Here is a 17,360-nt window from a genome sequence, read left to right as displayed (position 1 = left end):
AAAACGGCGAGGGGGCAAATCTTTTTATATAGTCAAACGGTAGGTTATCATCCTGCGATGCCTAGTTCTGCATTTTCTCCATCCTGCGGGTGGGAATGAAGTGGCGTATTGACTGGATGCGAACAATTCCCTCCCTTACCTTTTCCATGTGTTCATATGCATCATGGCCATGATATGAAATAGGAATATTCGGGGGAGATTGACAGATCACCACCTGAAAATTGGTCTGTTGGTAGGTTTAATGAAATTCATTGATTTAACCAATCAATCAAAATCATATAATAATAATAACGGTTAAAAGATGTTGAATCGTTGAAAAACTGCACTTCCCTGTCTATCTCATGAGGATCTCTATCTCCCTTTACTAAAAAAGATTGCGTAAATCTAGTAATGTTACTTATTCCTACAGTATAGAAGGGTTATCTGTAACTGTGATATACAGTTGGTTTGACTACTACTGACAAAATGCACTTAATGTAACTCACAGAAAAGCGGTCTGATAAAAGACGTAATGACATGCACAATGTGCTGTGGTTACTAGTTGTTGACGCTTCTGCAATCGAATAATGATATTGGGCGGGCAACATTTTATAGAAATTGAAATGCGTGAATGGATGTTATTGTTGTGAAATCATGTCGGCAAAAAAAAAGAAAAACAGTAATGAGGAAAAAGGAAACGCTGACGAAATAACAAGTCGCGAGGATAAAGGACCGATCGACGCCGCGCTGTTATAAACACCGGCCCCGCTCAGACTGCGAGATTGAGGCCTGTGTGTCAGAGTTTTGGGTTTTTCGAACGTCGCTGCGGAATGCGAATGACGGCGTGCTGGGGATTGGACATATTTCGACACGTGTAAACAGAGTCTCTCACAGTCGGGGCAGGGGCGGCTGAGATGTCAGAGGCGTCCAGGGAGAAAACGGCCCCTCGGGCCCCGACAAAGACACGGCCGCTGTCCCCTCGCAGCAGCAGAGTGTTGTAGTTCAACGCCGAAGAATAGAACCGCCTGCAGCCTTCTAGACCTGGAGGAGCGGAGGGGAGAGGAGAGGAGAGGAGAGGAGAGGAGAGGAGAGGAGAGGAGAGGAGAGGAGAGGAGAGGAGAGGAGAGGAGAGAAGGGGGAGAAGAATAGAGGAAAGAGGAGAGGAGAGGATAATGAAGAGGGGGAGAGGAGGAGGAGGAGGAGGAGGGGGAGAATAGAAGAGGGGAGTTAAGAAAGATAAAGGAATTGATGGAGAGTGGGAGGGGGTGAGGGGGGAGAGGAGAGGGGAAGAGAAAGGAGAAGAGAAGAGGGGAACAGGAGAGGGTAGAGAAGGAGAGAGAAGAGGACAGGAGACGGGGCGAGAGGAGAGGAGAAAGAAACAAAAGGGAATGGATTGAGAGTGAGGCGAGGAGAGAGGAGAGGGGGAGAAGAGGAGAGAGGAGAAAGAAAAGCAGGAGTGGATAAAAGAGGAGGAGAGAAATGAAGGAAGAGAGAAGAAGAGATGTGTTATTCATCAATCCCTTCACAATACGCCCCCCCCCCCCCCAAAAAAAAAATCCAAAAAGTAAGTAAGTAAAAAAAAACTCACAAATCACTCTTAGGAGCTCATGCCTAATTTTACACTGCGAGGAAATGTTGATGACATAAATGTAATTAATGCCTTTTTTTATCCACCCAAGCACTTTTTCAACTTTAATCCATCCAAAACATGTGCACGGATTGTGTGAAATGTTACCGTATGCAACCCCAAAATACCTCAGTGCAGTTCATAGTCAGTGTCGTCAAATCTTTCATCACATCCTTTCAATGGTGTCAGGAAAAGGAAAAGGTTTATGTCTTAATAAAAAATATATATTATTATTATTATTATTATTATTATTATAGTATTGTTATAATAATAATAATAATAATAATAATAATAATAATAATAATAATAACCACATTGTTTATTTATTATTAATAATAATAATAATAATAATAATAATAATAATAATAATAATAATAATAATAATAATAAAATATATAAATAAATAAATAAAACTGGGCGAGCAACAGGAATTTTAAGGTTGGGAACTGGGTATTTGAAAAAATTACCTGATGGAAACAACCTGTTTTTTATTTTTTTTGTCTGGCTCACGCCTTTAGCCATGCATTTGTTTTCAGAGACACAATAGTCGGGAGTCTGTGCAGATTTCTTGGCTTGAAGGCAATTACATTACAAAGTTTTGCTGGTCCCCATCTACGTTCTTTTCCAGGCTATATTTGGACAGAGCTGTTTGACAGCGCACCATACTAATGAGGCTCTCACACACACACACACACACACACACACACACACACACACACACACACACACACACACACACACACACACACACACACACACACACACACACACACACACACACACACACACACACACACACACACAAACACTCACACAGTGCTAGAACACTTACAAAGCGAGTCAAAACTTTCCTTTCGCAGTGTAATCACTTAAGTCTCTCCTGGTTGTGCAACTTCTAAACACATGAAGTAGCGTCAACTCAAATCAACTTATTCAAACAACTCAGCTTTTTTCAACAACAAAAAAGAAAGGAAAAAAAAGAACTTGCACCCTGTGGTTAAATCACGTGTGTGGTCACAGGTTTGTTTTTACAGTGACGTTCCCACAACCAATATTATTATCTAGTAAAATATTTACTAAATGTGAACTACAATGTGTGCACACACGACAAAGTGTTTGTGAGCATTTGCTGATAGCGTACAGTCTATCTGTATAAATACAAGGCGTTTTGGCACCACCTGAACATTTTCATAGTTCTATGAACTTTGAGGAGGTACCGTCCCCTATTTATGGGCCGCACTGCAGGAACTAGGAGCGATCGTAGTTCTTAGAACGCCGTTTTTGAGGGACTTTCTTTTAGCTCTTACTAAGGAAGGTTCTTCCTGAAGAGGAACCTTCAGTGACGTAAGTGCACGTGATTGGTCCAGACGTAAGTCCATGGTCGCCTCGCCCGGCGCACTGAGGACAGTTCAGCTGGAGGCATCGCTCTAGGTGGGGACCAGCCCAGGTACACTCAGCGGTGATGAAAAAATATTTGATAAAAATAAATACCAATAAAAATAGTAGTGTTATTGTAGATATATTTATCTGACTTATTTTATTTTCTGATGTTTATCGAATGAAAAAAAAAAAAATCCCCGTGCGGTGTCCCGATGCAAGCCTGTGACTTACGAAAGTCGGAGCAAACTTTTAAATTACACCTTGTAGATCGAATATAAGTGAAGATTCAAATCCAGATTTGTTCAGAAACACATTTTGGTGGACTGATAAGGTGAAATCAGTAAATACAACACGGAATTCGTGCTGAGACCCCATTGGCTGACATCACTTCAGAGTTCCAGTGCGAACACAACCAGAGAAAAATCCCATGACAGTATCTAGTTCTCGGGGGACCTCCCCACTTCTTATTTCCCCTCAGGGAGTCCGCAAAACTGTTCGATGCAAAAACGCCTTTTGATCACTTTCTAACACACCATGCAGCTGTGATATGACAAATAACTTTAATGAAGTAATATTACAAAAGGGACTGATGCTATGAGGCCGATAATCACCGCTAGAAATAAAAGCATTATTTGAAAAAACAGATTATTTATTTGTGCAGTTTATTCAGCTCCGCCACTGAAGATAGTTGCTTCAGGATGGAGCAACAAATGAAGAGCCTCCTGTGTGGCGTGAAGTGATGCACACGACTTCCCGCCAGCACTAATGGAACGCCTCTTGTCCAATCTAGTTGGACCGATTCTTGGGGTTTGTGAGTCTCGAGGGCTTGGTGGAACGGGCAAATATGGTGTAACAATGGGTGAAATTATAAAAAAAATATATCTAAATTCACCCGTGACCACAGATTAAAAGTTATAAACATGGGTCGAGGAATCGCATCTCAGCTCTTCACCAAAATAAAAAAAAAAAAAATAAAGTTGGGCTTGTTCTCGGCTAGAACAAGCATTTTCATCATTTTAGCCGGGTTCACTTCTCACACATTCTTTCAAATAGTGCAACTTCTAAAGCCAATTGGAGATCTCACTGTAGATGTTAAGTTAAGAACAAGTTACAATCGGTTCCGTTGCCTTTGCCGTCGGTGGAGAGGGAACCGCATACTGGTTCCCAAAATGTTATTCGGTCTTCATGGCGCGTAGCGACGGTCAAGTAGGTGTGATAGGAGCATTATGAAAAAAGGCGGAGCTTAGAGTCTCTCAATTTATTATACTGTGACATTACAATGCTCAAATTGGGGATAGTTTCATCCATAGGTCCCTGAGAAGCAGCTGGATTCCTCATTGGTTTAAAAAAAAAAAAAAAAAGGACACTCGGGGGGGAAAATCGAAGAGCAGAGTAGGAGTATAAGCTTAAAGAGAATAGTTTATGGCTCCGGATGAAAGCCAGAGGTATGTAAGAAGAAGGAGCAACACAGGATGGAGGAGACAGGAGGGCGGAAGGCAGAGGACTTGGGAGTTTGGGCCTCCGCCCTCGTCGAAATTGGGAGCCTGAAATTTCGTCATTTGATCTGGATTGAGGCGAGGCTTTGGCAAGGATGAATTGGGTGTTAGGGCTGGATACCAGCTACTCTGAAGTCAAGCTGGGTGGAGCAGCAAAGAGAAGGAGGACGAAAAGCAGAAAAGACACACACAACACACACACACACACACACACACACAACCTGAATGTAACAGGAAGTGGGTCGTTTAAATACCATTACAATAATTTAAACATTTGCTCATTTACCTTGGGAGGCTCTTCCTTGATTTAAGAAAATAGCAGCATTACTATTATTATTGTCACTGTAAGCGACAGTGTGTGTGTGTATGTGTGTGTGTGTGTGGTGTGTGTGTGTGTGTGTGTGTGTGTGTGTGTGTGTGTGTGTGCGTGTGTGTGTGTGCATGTGTGTGTGTGAGATAGAAAGCAATTAAGGACATAAACTGAGCCGATCTGGAAGGGAACGCCGCTACCTCCGATGCCTATAAATGAACAGGGGAACTCGCCGCGCCCTGGCTCAGAATCCCAACTTTCGTTTTCATCAGCCAGTGCCTTTCTTTTCTTTTTTCTTTCCTTTCTTTTCTTTTTTTTTTTCAAGTTCTCAAGTCAAAACCCTCCCCCCTCCCCGAAGACTGGAGAGAGCGGTTATCAAATAAGCCGTCATTAAGATTCCTATCCACTCCTGTGAGGTCTCCTCCGCGCCGAGTCCACTCCGCCGATTTCGGCAGCATCATCCTTTCCCCCGCCGTCAGTGAAGCCACACAACACTGATTGCATCTGCACCCAGAGAAGCAAAGTCCACGCTGACTCTCTCAAATACTCGACGGGTCAAAAAAATCTCTTATCATATTTTTTTCGATGACCACCCCCTCCCCAACGACCTCCTTTAAATAGAGTCCATAGATTACCTTACTTTCCATCCCATCTCAACTTATCCATAGAAGTTTTCGGTCGCGAGTCACTCTGTCCCGGTTTTAATATTTCACCGCCGACTTAATTGCTTCCTGGGATATGTTTACTGCCAGGAAATGACATGCGGGGAAGCCGCTCTCAGCGAAACAAGATTTCGCGTTTTTTTCGTACCCGTTCTGTTCCCTCCAGCTTCAAAGCCACATCCTGTTATGAGTCAATCCCGTTCCACTCGACGGGAGACGTGGTACACTTTTTTATTTTACTTTTAATTTTTCTTGGAGTTAGGCGGGCGGAGGACAGCTTGGAAAAATGCATGAAGATATTTTTATACCCATTGTACGGGGCTTAAAACCATCATTTTGGTAAATATTTGATTAATGCATGAGTTCAATGGGATCTCTATAACAAGATTCTCCCGTCACAGGTCAACAGAGGTGGTCATGGAAGGGGAGCAGAGAAGCCGGTCGAAAGCGAAAGAAAGAAACGAAAACGTCTCAATCTCAATCCATTATTTTATTGAATGCAATGAAGATAAAGCCAGAGCCATAAAGCGTTTCCAGAAATCCGTCTTCGGCACGCCGCCCTTTTAAGCTCGCTCCCGCGGCGCACCGACTCTCGGTGGAATAAAAAGGCTCTCCGTCGAGCTTCCTCTGAGCGGTTTGATACATTTTTCATTTTCGTTTTTGTGGTCCGGACATGATGTCATGGCATTTATATCGGTGTGGCCTACAAAATCGGGCTTTTTTTTTTTTTTATACCAAAACAATAAAAAATTAAGGATACGTGGCCTTTAAAAAGATGAATGACAATGCCCTACATTTTCCAAAGTTGCTTTGCCTGCGCAAGCCAACTCTAATCTCTATTTAGATATTCATGCCCTCCGGTGACAAGACGAGTATTAAAAAAATAGATTTTGCGCATCCTCAACTCATGTCTCTGCCCCAGCGTTACAGCGGGAGTCGGTTTGAGAGTGAAAACGAAACATGAGTGTTTCCTGCCGCGAAATCCCATCATGAACCCGCTCTACCTGCTTGGCAGGTGGAGGACCGGTGGAGGACCGGTGGAGGACCGGTGGAGGACCGGCGGCGGCCACAGCGGCGGTGGCAGTGGCGGCGGTGGCAGCATCCGGGCGACGCCGGGCGACATGTCGAGCCCACCCCACCCCACCCGAGCGGCACAGGGCGGAGGAAGGAACTACGCAGCCGAATCAACCGGGGGTTTGACTTAATCCTGGGTGATGATTACGTTTATTACGTTAAGGGGTGGTTTCGGGTTCAGTCTCAATCAGAACTCAACTAATCCTACTTCAATTAATCCAGCATTAAAAAAAAATGCCTTTCTGAGACGTTGCTTAATTAAAGATGAATTACTTCCAGACTAGGAGGTCCTAGACTAAGGTCACGAAGTCAGCTCCTTCAGTCTGAAATCGACCTGGAGCCCACATCCATTAATCCAAAATCTTTAATTAAAACCTTTCTCTTAGATCTAGATCGGATCCAACTCACGTTGCGTGGCTGTGGCCCCGGCCAAATGGGTTAAATGCGAGTTTAAAGTGTGGTGTAGAATGAGAAAGTGAAACGAGAGAGACGAGCTTATTACTGAGCAAACATGCTGAAGGACCTCAGGTGATCAGGATAGAACACGGTGTTCATGAGCAGCCCTCCCGCCCTACAGACACACACGCAAATATAACCACAGAACTTTGAGGCATGCGAGTTGCACTGCCTCAATTGTTACACAAACACACACACACACACACACACACACACGCAGTCAGCGCTTTATAATATTTCCTGGGATTTGATTTGGTCTATGTGTATGTCATTGTTGGCCGCTTCTTACAGCCGTGGCTCCACTCTCTGAATAAAGAGGATTAGGTACATGTTGCGTTCGCCTGGTTTCCCGAAATTACAAACCAGTTGGAACTCTGCAGCTGAACGGCCCCGGTCTGAGGTCGAGGACAAATTCCCATTTCACTGTCTCACACTCTTCAACATTCGTCTCTCCCCCTCCCACGGGTTTGTTTTTTATTTTTCTGTATTTCTTTTTTTTTTTTTTTTAATGTTTTTGTAGAACCATAATTGTTGAAATGTTGAAAACCACTGTGCATGTGTGTGTGTGTGTGTGTGTGTGTATGTGTGTGTGTGCGCGTGTGTTTTCACCCCCAGCCGTGCACGTACTTTTTGAGGCTTTTTTTGAGACTCGCTAAGAAACACAAAGATTACTGGCATTAGCCGAAAATGTGCACCTCTTCGGGCGTCCTCGCCGCTGAGAAGAGGAGAGAGAGAAGGAAAAAAAACAAAGAAATGTAAATAGAAAGTGCGGAGGGCAGGTGGAGTTGGAAGGCGAATAGACTTGGGACGACGGTAGCGGAGGAGAAGGAGGAACAACGGGAGAAATATGAGAAAAGTAAGAGACCTTCAGAGGAGGAGGAGGAGGAGGAGGAGGGAAGGAGGAGGAGGATTTGTAGTTTTTTGTTGAAGTTGTGCGCGGTGGAAGATTTTGGTCGACGTCATGGAAGAAAGAACAGAATATGAGTGTTTGCACGCCTGCATCGCCGCATCAACAAATAGTGGAGGTTGAATCTGCGATCAGATGACAGGGCAAAGGGCGCAAGAAGACACCCACCCACACACACCACACACACACACACACACACACACACACACACACACACACACACACACACACACACACACACAGACTTACTGTATACCGACAAGGGACACACACATATTGCAACTGTCATGTAAACACCTCAGCCCCACTATCTTAATGGAGTTAAACTGGAAATAGCACCACCCGATGAACAGCGCCGGGTTTCTCCTCCGTCATTCCATTTATCGTGGCGTGTAACCACCTCAACCCGGATGTGATCGGGATGCACAAGAAAAAGGTTGTCTGGACGGATGAACAACGGTCGCCGCGACGACCGCCAGTCACGCACGCCTTGAGCGGGGAAGCGAGAGCGAAAGTGTCAAGAAGTGGGGGATCGTAGAGGAGGCAAGCTTTTCCAATCGGCCAAAACACCGCTCGCCGTGCCAACTCCGGTTTTTTTAGTAGTCGTGTTGCTCCAAACTCGTGTAAACACCTTTTTATCTTAACCGGAATATTGAGCTTCCTCTGGGTGTTAGTGCATGTAAACGCACAGCATGATACCAATTTGCACCCGACTGCAGTCGCACTTTGACATAACTTTCTTTATCCTTTGACCAAACGGCGAGTTCTGATCTCAAGTCTTTTTTCTCTCTTGGGAACATTTGATCTGAGTTTCCACGTATTCATCTCTGTTACAGTCGGTGTTTTACATACAGTCTTTCTCTTAACGTGGACACGCACAGTTTTACCCTCGCGCAGTTGGTCCCTCAATTTTTTGAGTCATATAGCAAATAAACGCGCGAGCGCTGAGCAAAGTCTGGCTCGTGTGTATTTTCCATCACCTTCTCGCGGGTCTCCAGACGCGACTACGCTTCGAGGCCGAGCCATCCGAATACTTCAGTGTGCTCCAGTGTGTAGTGACATTGATTCACCGCCAGATTAACAAGAAAAAAACAACTAATTATGGGTGAAAGCTGAACAAAATTCAGATTCCGTTGAAAAGGCGGGAGAAAATATTCAAAATTCAAGACCCTTTCTGTTGATGCCAAACCGCTCAATCAATGAATTTGTTTTGGCGTTTTTAGCATAAAAACACAAGACAAGCATAAAATGAGAAACAGAGAAGACAGAGAGAGGGAAAATGTGTATAACCAAAAATACCACAGGAAAGAAAAAACACATGACACAAACGCAACATGAGTGCGGTGAAAGAAATATATATTTTAAATTGCTGCCATTGACTATTTTTCTTTTATATGGTCTATTACATTACAAATGAAGTCATACATTTGCATAAATTAAGGCATGAAATGAAAAGCAACAACATCACTTCCAAGGTCTTCAGAGATACACGCAAACGGAGAGGGAAAAAAACCCCACTGTTTACCATAACCTTACTACAACGGTTGTCATGGTTACAGAGCTTCTCCTCCACCTCACACCGTGTGGTGGAGGTCTCTGGGTGCGCGGCAGTGATCCGTGCGCGAGCGCTCGGCGCGATCCAGCGCCTGTTCCTTGGAGAACCCATCCAGAACATTCCTCTGTCTGGGTGCCAGGCTTCAGTCGGAGCCCGGTTGAAAAAATAATTCACCATTCAATCAAACAGCTTGTGGGTGTTAACGTGCGTGTGATGTCTGCATCACAATTATACAGTAGGGCCCCGAAGAGAGAGAAAAGAGATTGTTGATCAATTCTGTGACTCAAATTAAAGTGTTAAAGGAACATTTCACCAACTTTCATGTCTATAGCGTCCACAATGCTCACTACTGCTGTCTGTATCGACATGGCCAGCGTTGGCAGACGAGCCTGAACTTACCAAGTATTAGGGCTCTGTGATATGACGATATATAAAAATGACCACCGTATATACTGTACACCGATCAGCCACAACATTAAAACCAGGTTAAGGTGAAGTGAATAACATTGCTCTTCTCGTTCCAACGGCACCTGTCAAGAGGTGGGATATATTAGGCAGCAAGTGAACAGTCAGTTCTTGAAGTTGATGTGTTGGAAGCAGGAAAAATGGGCAAGCGTAAGGATCTGAGCCACTTTGACAAGGACCAAATAGTGATGACTAGACGACTGGGTCAGAGCATCTCCACAACCGCAGGTCTTGTGGGGTGTTCCTGGTATGCAGTGGTTAGTACCTACCAAAAGTAGTCCAAGGAAGGACAACCGGTGAACCGGCAACAGGGTCATGGGCACCCATGGGCTCATTAATCACATGGGCAGTGAAGTCTAGCCCATCTGGTCCGATCCCACAGAAGAGCTGCTGTAGCACAAATTGCTGAAAAAGTTCATGCTGCTATGATAGAAAGGTGTCAGAACACACAGTGCATCGCAGCTTGCTCGTTGACTTGGGATCCAAATACCCCAGATGTCAATCTGATGGAGCATCTGTGGGATGTGCTGGAACAACAAACCCGATCCATGGAGGCCCCACCTCGCAGTTTACAGGACTTAAAGGATCTGCTGCCAATGTCTTGGTGCCAGATACCACAGGACACCTTCAGAGGTCTTGTGGAGTCCATGCCTCCACGGGTCAGAGCTGTTTTGGCAGCACGAGGGGGAGCTACACAATATTAGTGGTTATTAGTGGTGATCTTAATGTTATGGCTGACCGGTGTACTGTATATTTTGTTACACATCGTTTCGCATCACATTTCACATCGCTATGTCACGAATCAGTGGCAGAACTGCTTTACGGCAATATTTTACGTCACAGGGCTTTTTGCAGGGGCTCTGGATTGTAGTGGGGGGACATGCGTACGAGATGAGATTGTGTCCCCATCACGCATGGTGCTTGTTTCGTACCATAAGGAAACAGAGTAAAAAATAAAATAACCTACATCTAAAATAAAAACACTGTTGTGACGCTCTGATCACGGGCGCCCCATCGCTGGCACATCAGAGAGAGAGAGAGAGAGCGATCGGGGCGCAGAGCCGGCAATGCAGGGCTATTTTTTGTTTTGCCTCTACTATGAAATTGCCTCTACTATATAACTGAATAGGTTTTACCATGTGTTTATTTTATATAAACTATTTATTAATTGAATAAACAAAAAAACGTGCTGTATCGTGATATATCATCAAGATATATGATTACCTGAAGATTTTGGCCATATCGCCCAGCCCTATCAATTATCAACCTAGATTTTGTCTATTAGGAAACATGAACCTCAAATCGGCCCCATCATTCGATCTCTCGCGACCCCCCTGCGGGGTTCTGGCACCAGGGGTTGGGAATCACTGAAGCAGACCACCGGTGGTGACCAGTCGCCACCATTATAATTTGTAAAACCTTCCTTTAAAGTTGAAAGCAAAGAAGTGACGGCATCCCCCTACTTCGGTCCAGGTACCGATGGAATTCCGGCGTGCCCGTTTCCTACTCACCGCTGGTTGTCACGGTGACGCGTGGCGTGGTGTCTAGGTCCAGGGGGGTTTTGAAGGGGTGGCCGGCCACCACGCACAGCAGCAGGGACTGCAGCGCGGACAGCAGTGCCGCTCGCATCGCCGCGGCGCGCCTCATTGGACTCACCGGCCGCACGTCCAGCATCCAGAGGGTTTCACACAAACATGTTCACCCTCTTGCAGCCGCCCGTCCACACTTTCAGAAGCGCACACGCTCACGCACACAAAAAGACGTACACACACACACACACACACGCGCTGAAGAGCAGGCCGGCCCGCCTGGTGCGTCTCTGGCTCTGGGACGGTGCCGAAGGTGGGGAGGCGGAAAAAGGTTCCTGCAGAAGGGAATCACACAAAAGGAACAGTGTGAGCCTTGTGCACGCCGGGAAACATCACCCACTGTGCAGATGTGGGCGGATAATGAGTTGTTGTTTTTGTTGTTCATCGTCGTTAAGCGGTATCGAGTTGCGGTGAAGATCAAGATCGCAACCTCCCCACGAATAAGTGGCAAATGGATAGATCGTTTTGTCGTCTAAATAAATCATGAAACCTGAAATGAACCTCAGTATTTGGTCTGATAGCATGCCTTTCGTTTAGATAGATCGATAGATGAAACCCAAAGTGTGTTTTTTACTTAATAACATCTCGGCAGCTTTTAGATCACACCGGTCCAGCAACAGAGGAAACAAACAAACAAACAAACAAACAAACAAACAAACAGCAAACCGCTTCGTCCACCTACGATTGAGCCGCGGCCGCATTGTAGAGACAGAATGCTGGAAATAACTTCACCCACAGAGCATCGGCAGCAAAAGCTTAGAGATCAAATAGAGCGACAGGGAGAGAGACAGGGCGATAGAAGGTAAGACACGTTGTGGTGTCTTTCGTCCGGCACAGGCATGCCAAAGGAAAGATAATGCGATATTTATAAGACGTATGCTATGAATGCCAATGCTCTTCCAGCAAAAGAACATTCCTTTGGAGCATTGAAGAGAGGCGGTGAAAGAGAGAGAGAGGATGGATGGATGGATGGATGGATGGATGGATGGATGGATGGATGGATGGGGGGGTTGTCCACTTTGATTTCGAGGACTGGGGACATCTGCTTCAATCTTTCCCCGTCCCGCTCTTTGACCCTTCCACTCCGGCACTCCAATGATCTCCTTTTTTTCCCACACAAACAGGCAAACTCTTATCTGCTTTTTGACACACACACACACACACACACACACACACACACACACACACACATATGCACACACGCACACACACACACACACACACACACACACACACACACACACACACACACACACGTACGCACGCACACACACACACACACACACACACACACACACACACACACACACATATGCACACACGCACACACACACACACACACGCACACACACGTACGCACGCACACACACACACTCACACACGCACACTTTGTATGTCTATGTCCCTCTATGTGCTTTCCATTAGACGATCAGTTTCTCTCAACCGTTTCACATCAAGGATCTTCGATTTGCTACGCATTAGGGCACGGACCCCATCTGATAAGATTTAGTCTCTGGGACCTGAATGTGAGACGATTTATTATTGTTAGATATGATTGAATGTCTATCCTGTAGTTAGGGGAGTTAACAGTGACACTAGGATCCAAACTGTCATCATTGTACATTCTCCAGTGGTGCTTACATCTTGTGAATCAAATAACGGTCGAGTTTAACTAATAATCATTTTGCTGGGGACCCCCTGGAACCTCCTGAAGGACCCCTGAGGGGTCCCCGGACCCCGAGTTGAGGACCACTGCAATAGATAAACTTACAAGTGAATCCAATGAACTAGCTCTTAACTCGAACACAGAAATATACACTCATACATAGGATTATCAAATACACTATTTCAAGTGTGAGTAACAGCTGTCCCAAAGTGCGGGTGCCATGGCAACGGCAGCCATTACCCCCGCCCCCCGGCAAAAAAAAGGACGCCCCCATGCCAGGCATACAGGTGTAGATACGAGACGGACGGCACCGTGGGAACAGCTCCTGAGGGAGACGACGGCGGATCTGCCGCACAGAACAGCAACAGAACACAACATCAACCGCTACCATGGAGACGGGGGCTCGCTCGCGATCCACCTTCTCTCATCCTCTCGCCGCGCGACGCCGCGCTTCCGAAATGCTCTACGCTGGACTGGGCGGGCAGGGGTGACAAAAAAAAGCGGTGAAAGAATTTGCCTCGTAAGGAGGGGAAAAAAAAGTCATGAGATTGATCTCCATGATGTTGGACCAGATATTTAACGGCCCCAAAGTGCCCCAGCGGCCCCGAGGGCCACTGAGACTCAAGTACTGGCACGGTTTGGTGACGTGATCATTACAAATTGGTGGATTGAATCGTCTTTTTTGGAATCAGGACTTTGAGACCTGTATATCAACTTAGATATCACAAATTTGCACTCGAGATGCACGGCAGGCGTCGTCCGGGTTCAGCGGGGAAACGACGATGCCGAGCTCGCTGCCCCTTCAAGGGCGCCCCCGGGAGCGCCGCGGAGGTTTGCCGGGGCGCCTTCCGGGTCTCGTCACGGCGCTCGGCGAGTCATTTATCCCCGCTCCCGCACGCCGGCGCGGGAACGGGGATCGTCAGACAGGAAGCGCTTATCGCCGAGCGCGGTTAATTCAACGTCGTCCTCTCGTCCCTGGACTCGTTCCCGACGGGCCTGGCTTTGAAATTCTCAAATCTGCCGCCGTGCACGTGTGTCACCGGTCAAAAGAAGGGGAAACGTCGGATGTTCCCAGAAAGACATGCGGTGTGTCCAAAGTCAAACTGGGAGGACGCCGCAGAAATGACAGTTTGATGCACCCGTGGACCTTTCTGACCTCTCTCGGCTATTTTCCCAATGCCAGCTCTGAGAAACCCCTGACTTTTATTCTTAGAAATTGATATTAATCGGGACACTTCACCTTATCTACGGTCTTAAATGTACGGGACACAGTGGAGAACCTCCCTGCTGGCTCCGACAGCCCAAATAACGGCTTCCCAGCACCACAAGCACCTCCACCCGTCGCTCATTAGAACCCAGACATCACAGGCCTGTCTTGTCCCATTTAGAGTGAGCTCAGCAGCGCTTCTTGTGCACACACGCGTGAATGTGTGCGCGCACTTTTATTGGTCTTAATATGCATTTGAATGTACTGTACGTGCATGTGTGTGCTGTGTGTGAGAGGGAGAAAAAGAGAGATAGATGGCAAAAAGGTCGGACAGTCCAAGCCATTGAACTGCGCTTCAATAGGAAGACTGACGCCTTTGTGAAGCCCTTGTTCCACACAGACAAAAGTAAGTTGACTCGGTGCTGAACTCTAACTGTTCCGCTCAGATATTCACTTTGTTTTTATATCACCTCCCAAAACCCATTTAGAGCACACAGCAAAATGGCTGTCAACCCAACACTGTTTTTTGTTTTTTTTCTCCCCTCAATTGACCACACACAACGCGGCCATTCTGATTCTTATCAACGAAACATGGCGAGGACAAGCGATGAATGGTCAGCTGCTCAAGACGGTACCAAATACTATCTCCTTTTCAATGGAGCATTTGATTTGCTATCCAAAGGACTAATCTGATCGAAAGTGATTCGATCAGACAAAGCCAATCCACGGCCTTTCTGTGAGTAAGAAACGTCAACAGCGGCTCTGCCATCGACGGCGGACAACAGTTGATTTTCTTAATCACTGATGCCAAACTGGCATCTCGCTCGACAGAGTTTAATATGAATCGTACATCTTAACCGTGCAGCCGTCCGCGCCAACCTCCTGTATAATCCCAGCACCCTGTTATATGAAACACCAGGGCACCTTTAGGGATTTGGTGACTCAGAGATGCCTATTCTTCATTATAATGCATTTCTGAGATACTAATTCCGAGACACATCGCTGCATATCTGAGCTTCGCAAAGGGCTGTGTCAACATTTCAAGTATTGTTAAGATAATAACACACAATGTCACATACCTCACAGACCATATTGTAGACCAGAGGTTCCTAAACCCTTTTTTTTTTTATGGCCATATACCAACCCCAATTCTGAGGGGGGGAAAAAAAGGGTAATTCTGACTTCACTCTTCGAATTAGATTCTGAATGAGAATATGTAGGGGGGGGGGAAATAAATTCAACATTATTAATATTATTATAACATAAGATTTTTGCTGCGGACCCCCTGCATCTCCTGCCAGGAGCCCTATAAGGGGCCGCGGACCACAGTTTGGGAACCCGCGTTTTAGACTAAATACCAATGCCACTGAAGCATTATGTTCATTTAATGAAGCCATTCAGTCGGTTTACAATCGGGCAGACATTCAAGTAAATCATTTATGCATTTACGAGCGCAGTTACAGCCTCGTGTATATGTCACATGGTATTTACTTATTATAAACCTTTAGGAAAAAAACTGGTGGGAAAAAAATATACGCAGACAATACATCACCGTAATGTTCTTTTGTGCGTCTTACCTAGATCGGGCAAGGTGTGGGACGGCACTGCTGTCGGGTGGGGAAGTCCACCGGTCACGCCACGATCCCAGTGGACTTTGCGCTCTTTACGCGCACGTTCCCAAGCGGACGTGGAGCGTGTGCTCAGCCGGTCCACACCGCGGACCCGGACAGCCGCCGGTCCCTCGGGATCATCCCCGTCACAGGTGGTTCTCCCCTCACGGACGACGCTCACTTTTCGCCGGCAAACCTCGCGGAGCCCCGCGGGCGAGGCCTTTTAACCCGCTGTACCGAGCGGCACCCGGTGTCTCCCCGAGGACTCCTGCGCGTTCTGTGTCGGAGACGCTCAAGCCTGTTGTTGTGGGTGATATTCGCAAAGTGCACCGTGAACCACCCCATTGCATTATTAGGAGAAGTCTCGCTGACACCTACTGTTTATTATGGGAACTACGCAGCAAACTGCCCTGTGGCGACAGAGAAAAATATTCAGTATATTTATATGATTTTTTTTTTTTTCTATTTTAAACATATATTGTACAGTTTATACTGTTAATGTTTTAAAAATTCCATATGGAAAAAAATATTTATTATATCTTGTTTATATGCAATTTCTTTATGGGTATATTTCCTCAACTGCACTTGTCAGTGATTTTTATTGTGAGATTTTTGTCTGTTTGTCTTTCGCACAAAATATATTTACACTGAGATTCAGGATCTAATTCTATGATGATAATAATAAGAAGAAAAACAATATACAAAATAATTGGACTTCAAACCACTGCAATTCTTAGGGGGTGCGGACCCCATTTTAGGAATACCTGATTTTGTAAAGAAGTCCTATCTTAACTGTTCATCTTTTTAGAGTATACTTCAGACATTAGAAACCAAGAATGCCGTTAGAAGCTCATTTGATCACAATTTACACACATAAAACAATATGGTGCATGTGTTTTTGTGTGCAGGCCAATTTACATTTTCCATCTTGCAGTGGTACTTTCAAAAATGTTTCTGCCTTGAAGACTTTTTATTTGAAGTAGTTTGCACAGTTTAGAAATGTTTATTCAACATATTAACTCACACTTTGTTTGGGTGTGTCTTGTGGCAATGAACCAAGTCCATCAAACAGAACCAACTACCTTTAGAATGCTGAGTCGGGGATTTCATTAACAATCCCTTTTCAGAATCAGAATCAGAAATACTTTAATAATCCCAGGGGGAAATTACTTAAAATTACTTTTTTTTTTAACTTCTCCCGCCACTGCAACCAGCGGCATCATGGATCATCATGGTTTGTTTGGGTAACAACTGTACAACTGACTTGTTTATTTTTTGTATGAATACTGCCGGCCTAGACAGCAACTACTCTCTTGATAAAGTAGAAAAATTTGAAATGCACTTCTAAAAGCTGCAGTCATCCTCATGCTATGCATT

At 45.5% G+C, this 17,360-nt stretch overlaps 1 protein-coding gene across 1 annotated transcript in view; it reads right to left on the bottom strand.

Annotated features, from left to right (window-relative positions):
* Window positions 1-11,540, bottom strand: part of sema4ga (sema domain, immunoglobulin domain (Ig), transmembrane domain (TM) and short cytoplasmic domain, (semaphorin) 4Ga) — a gene marked incomplete at both ends in the record, with an annotated part of 31,060 nt that extends 19,520 nt beyond the window's left edge. The window contains 2 exons of the mRNA XM_080017028.1: window positions 872-1,020; window positions 11,423-11,540. Coding sequence (XP_079873154.1) covers window positions 872-1,020; window positions 11,423-11,540 — 267 coding nt within the window. The remainder of the gene's footprint in view (window positions 1-871; window positions 1,021-11,422) is intronic.
* Window positions 11,541-17,360: the final 5,820 nt, after the last annotated feature.

Source organism: Zeus faber, assembly GCF_960531495.2.
Source record: "Zeus faber genome assembly, chromosome: 16".
In the NCBI taxonomy this organism is placed as follows: Eukaryota; Metazoa; Chordata; class Actinopteri; order Zeiformes; family Zeidae; genus Zeus; species Zeus faber.
The sequence above is the reverse complement of the archived record's forward strand: the minus strand, read 5'-3'. Positions and strand labels throughout refer to the sequence as shown.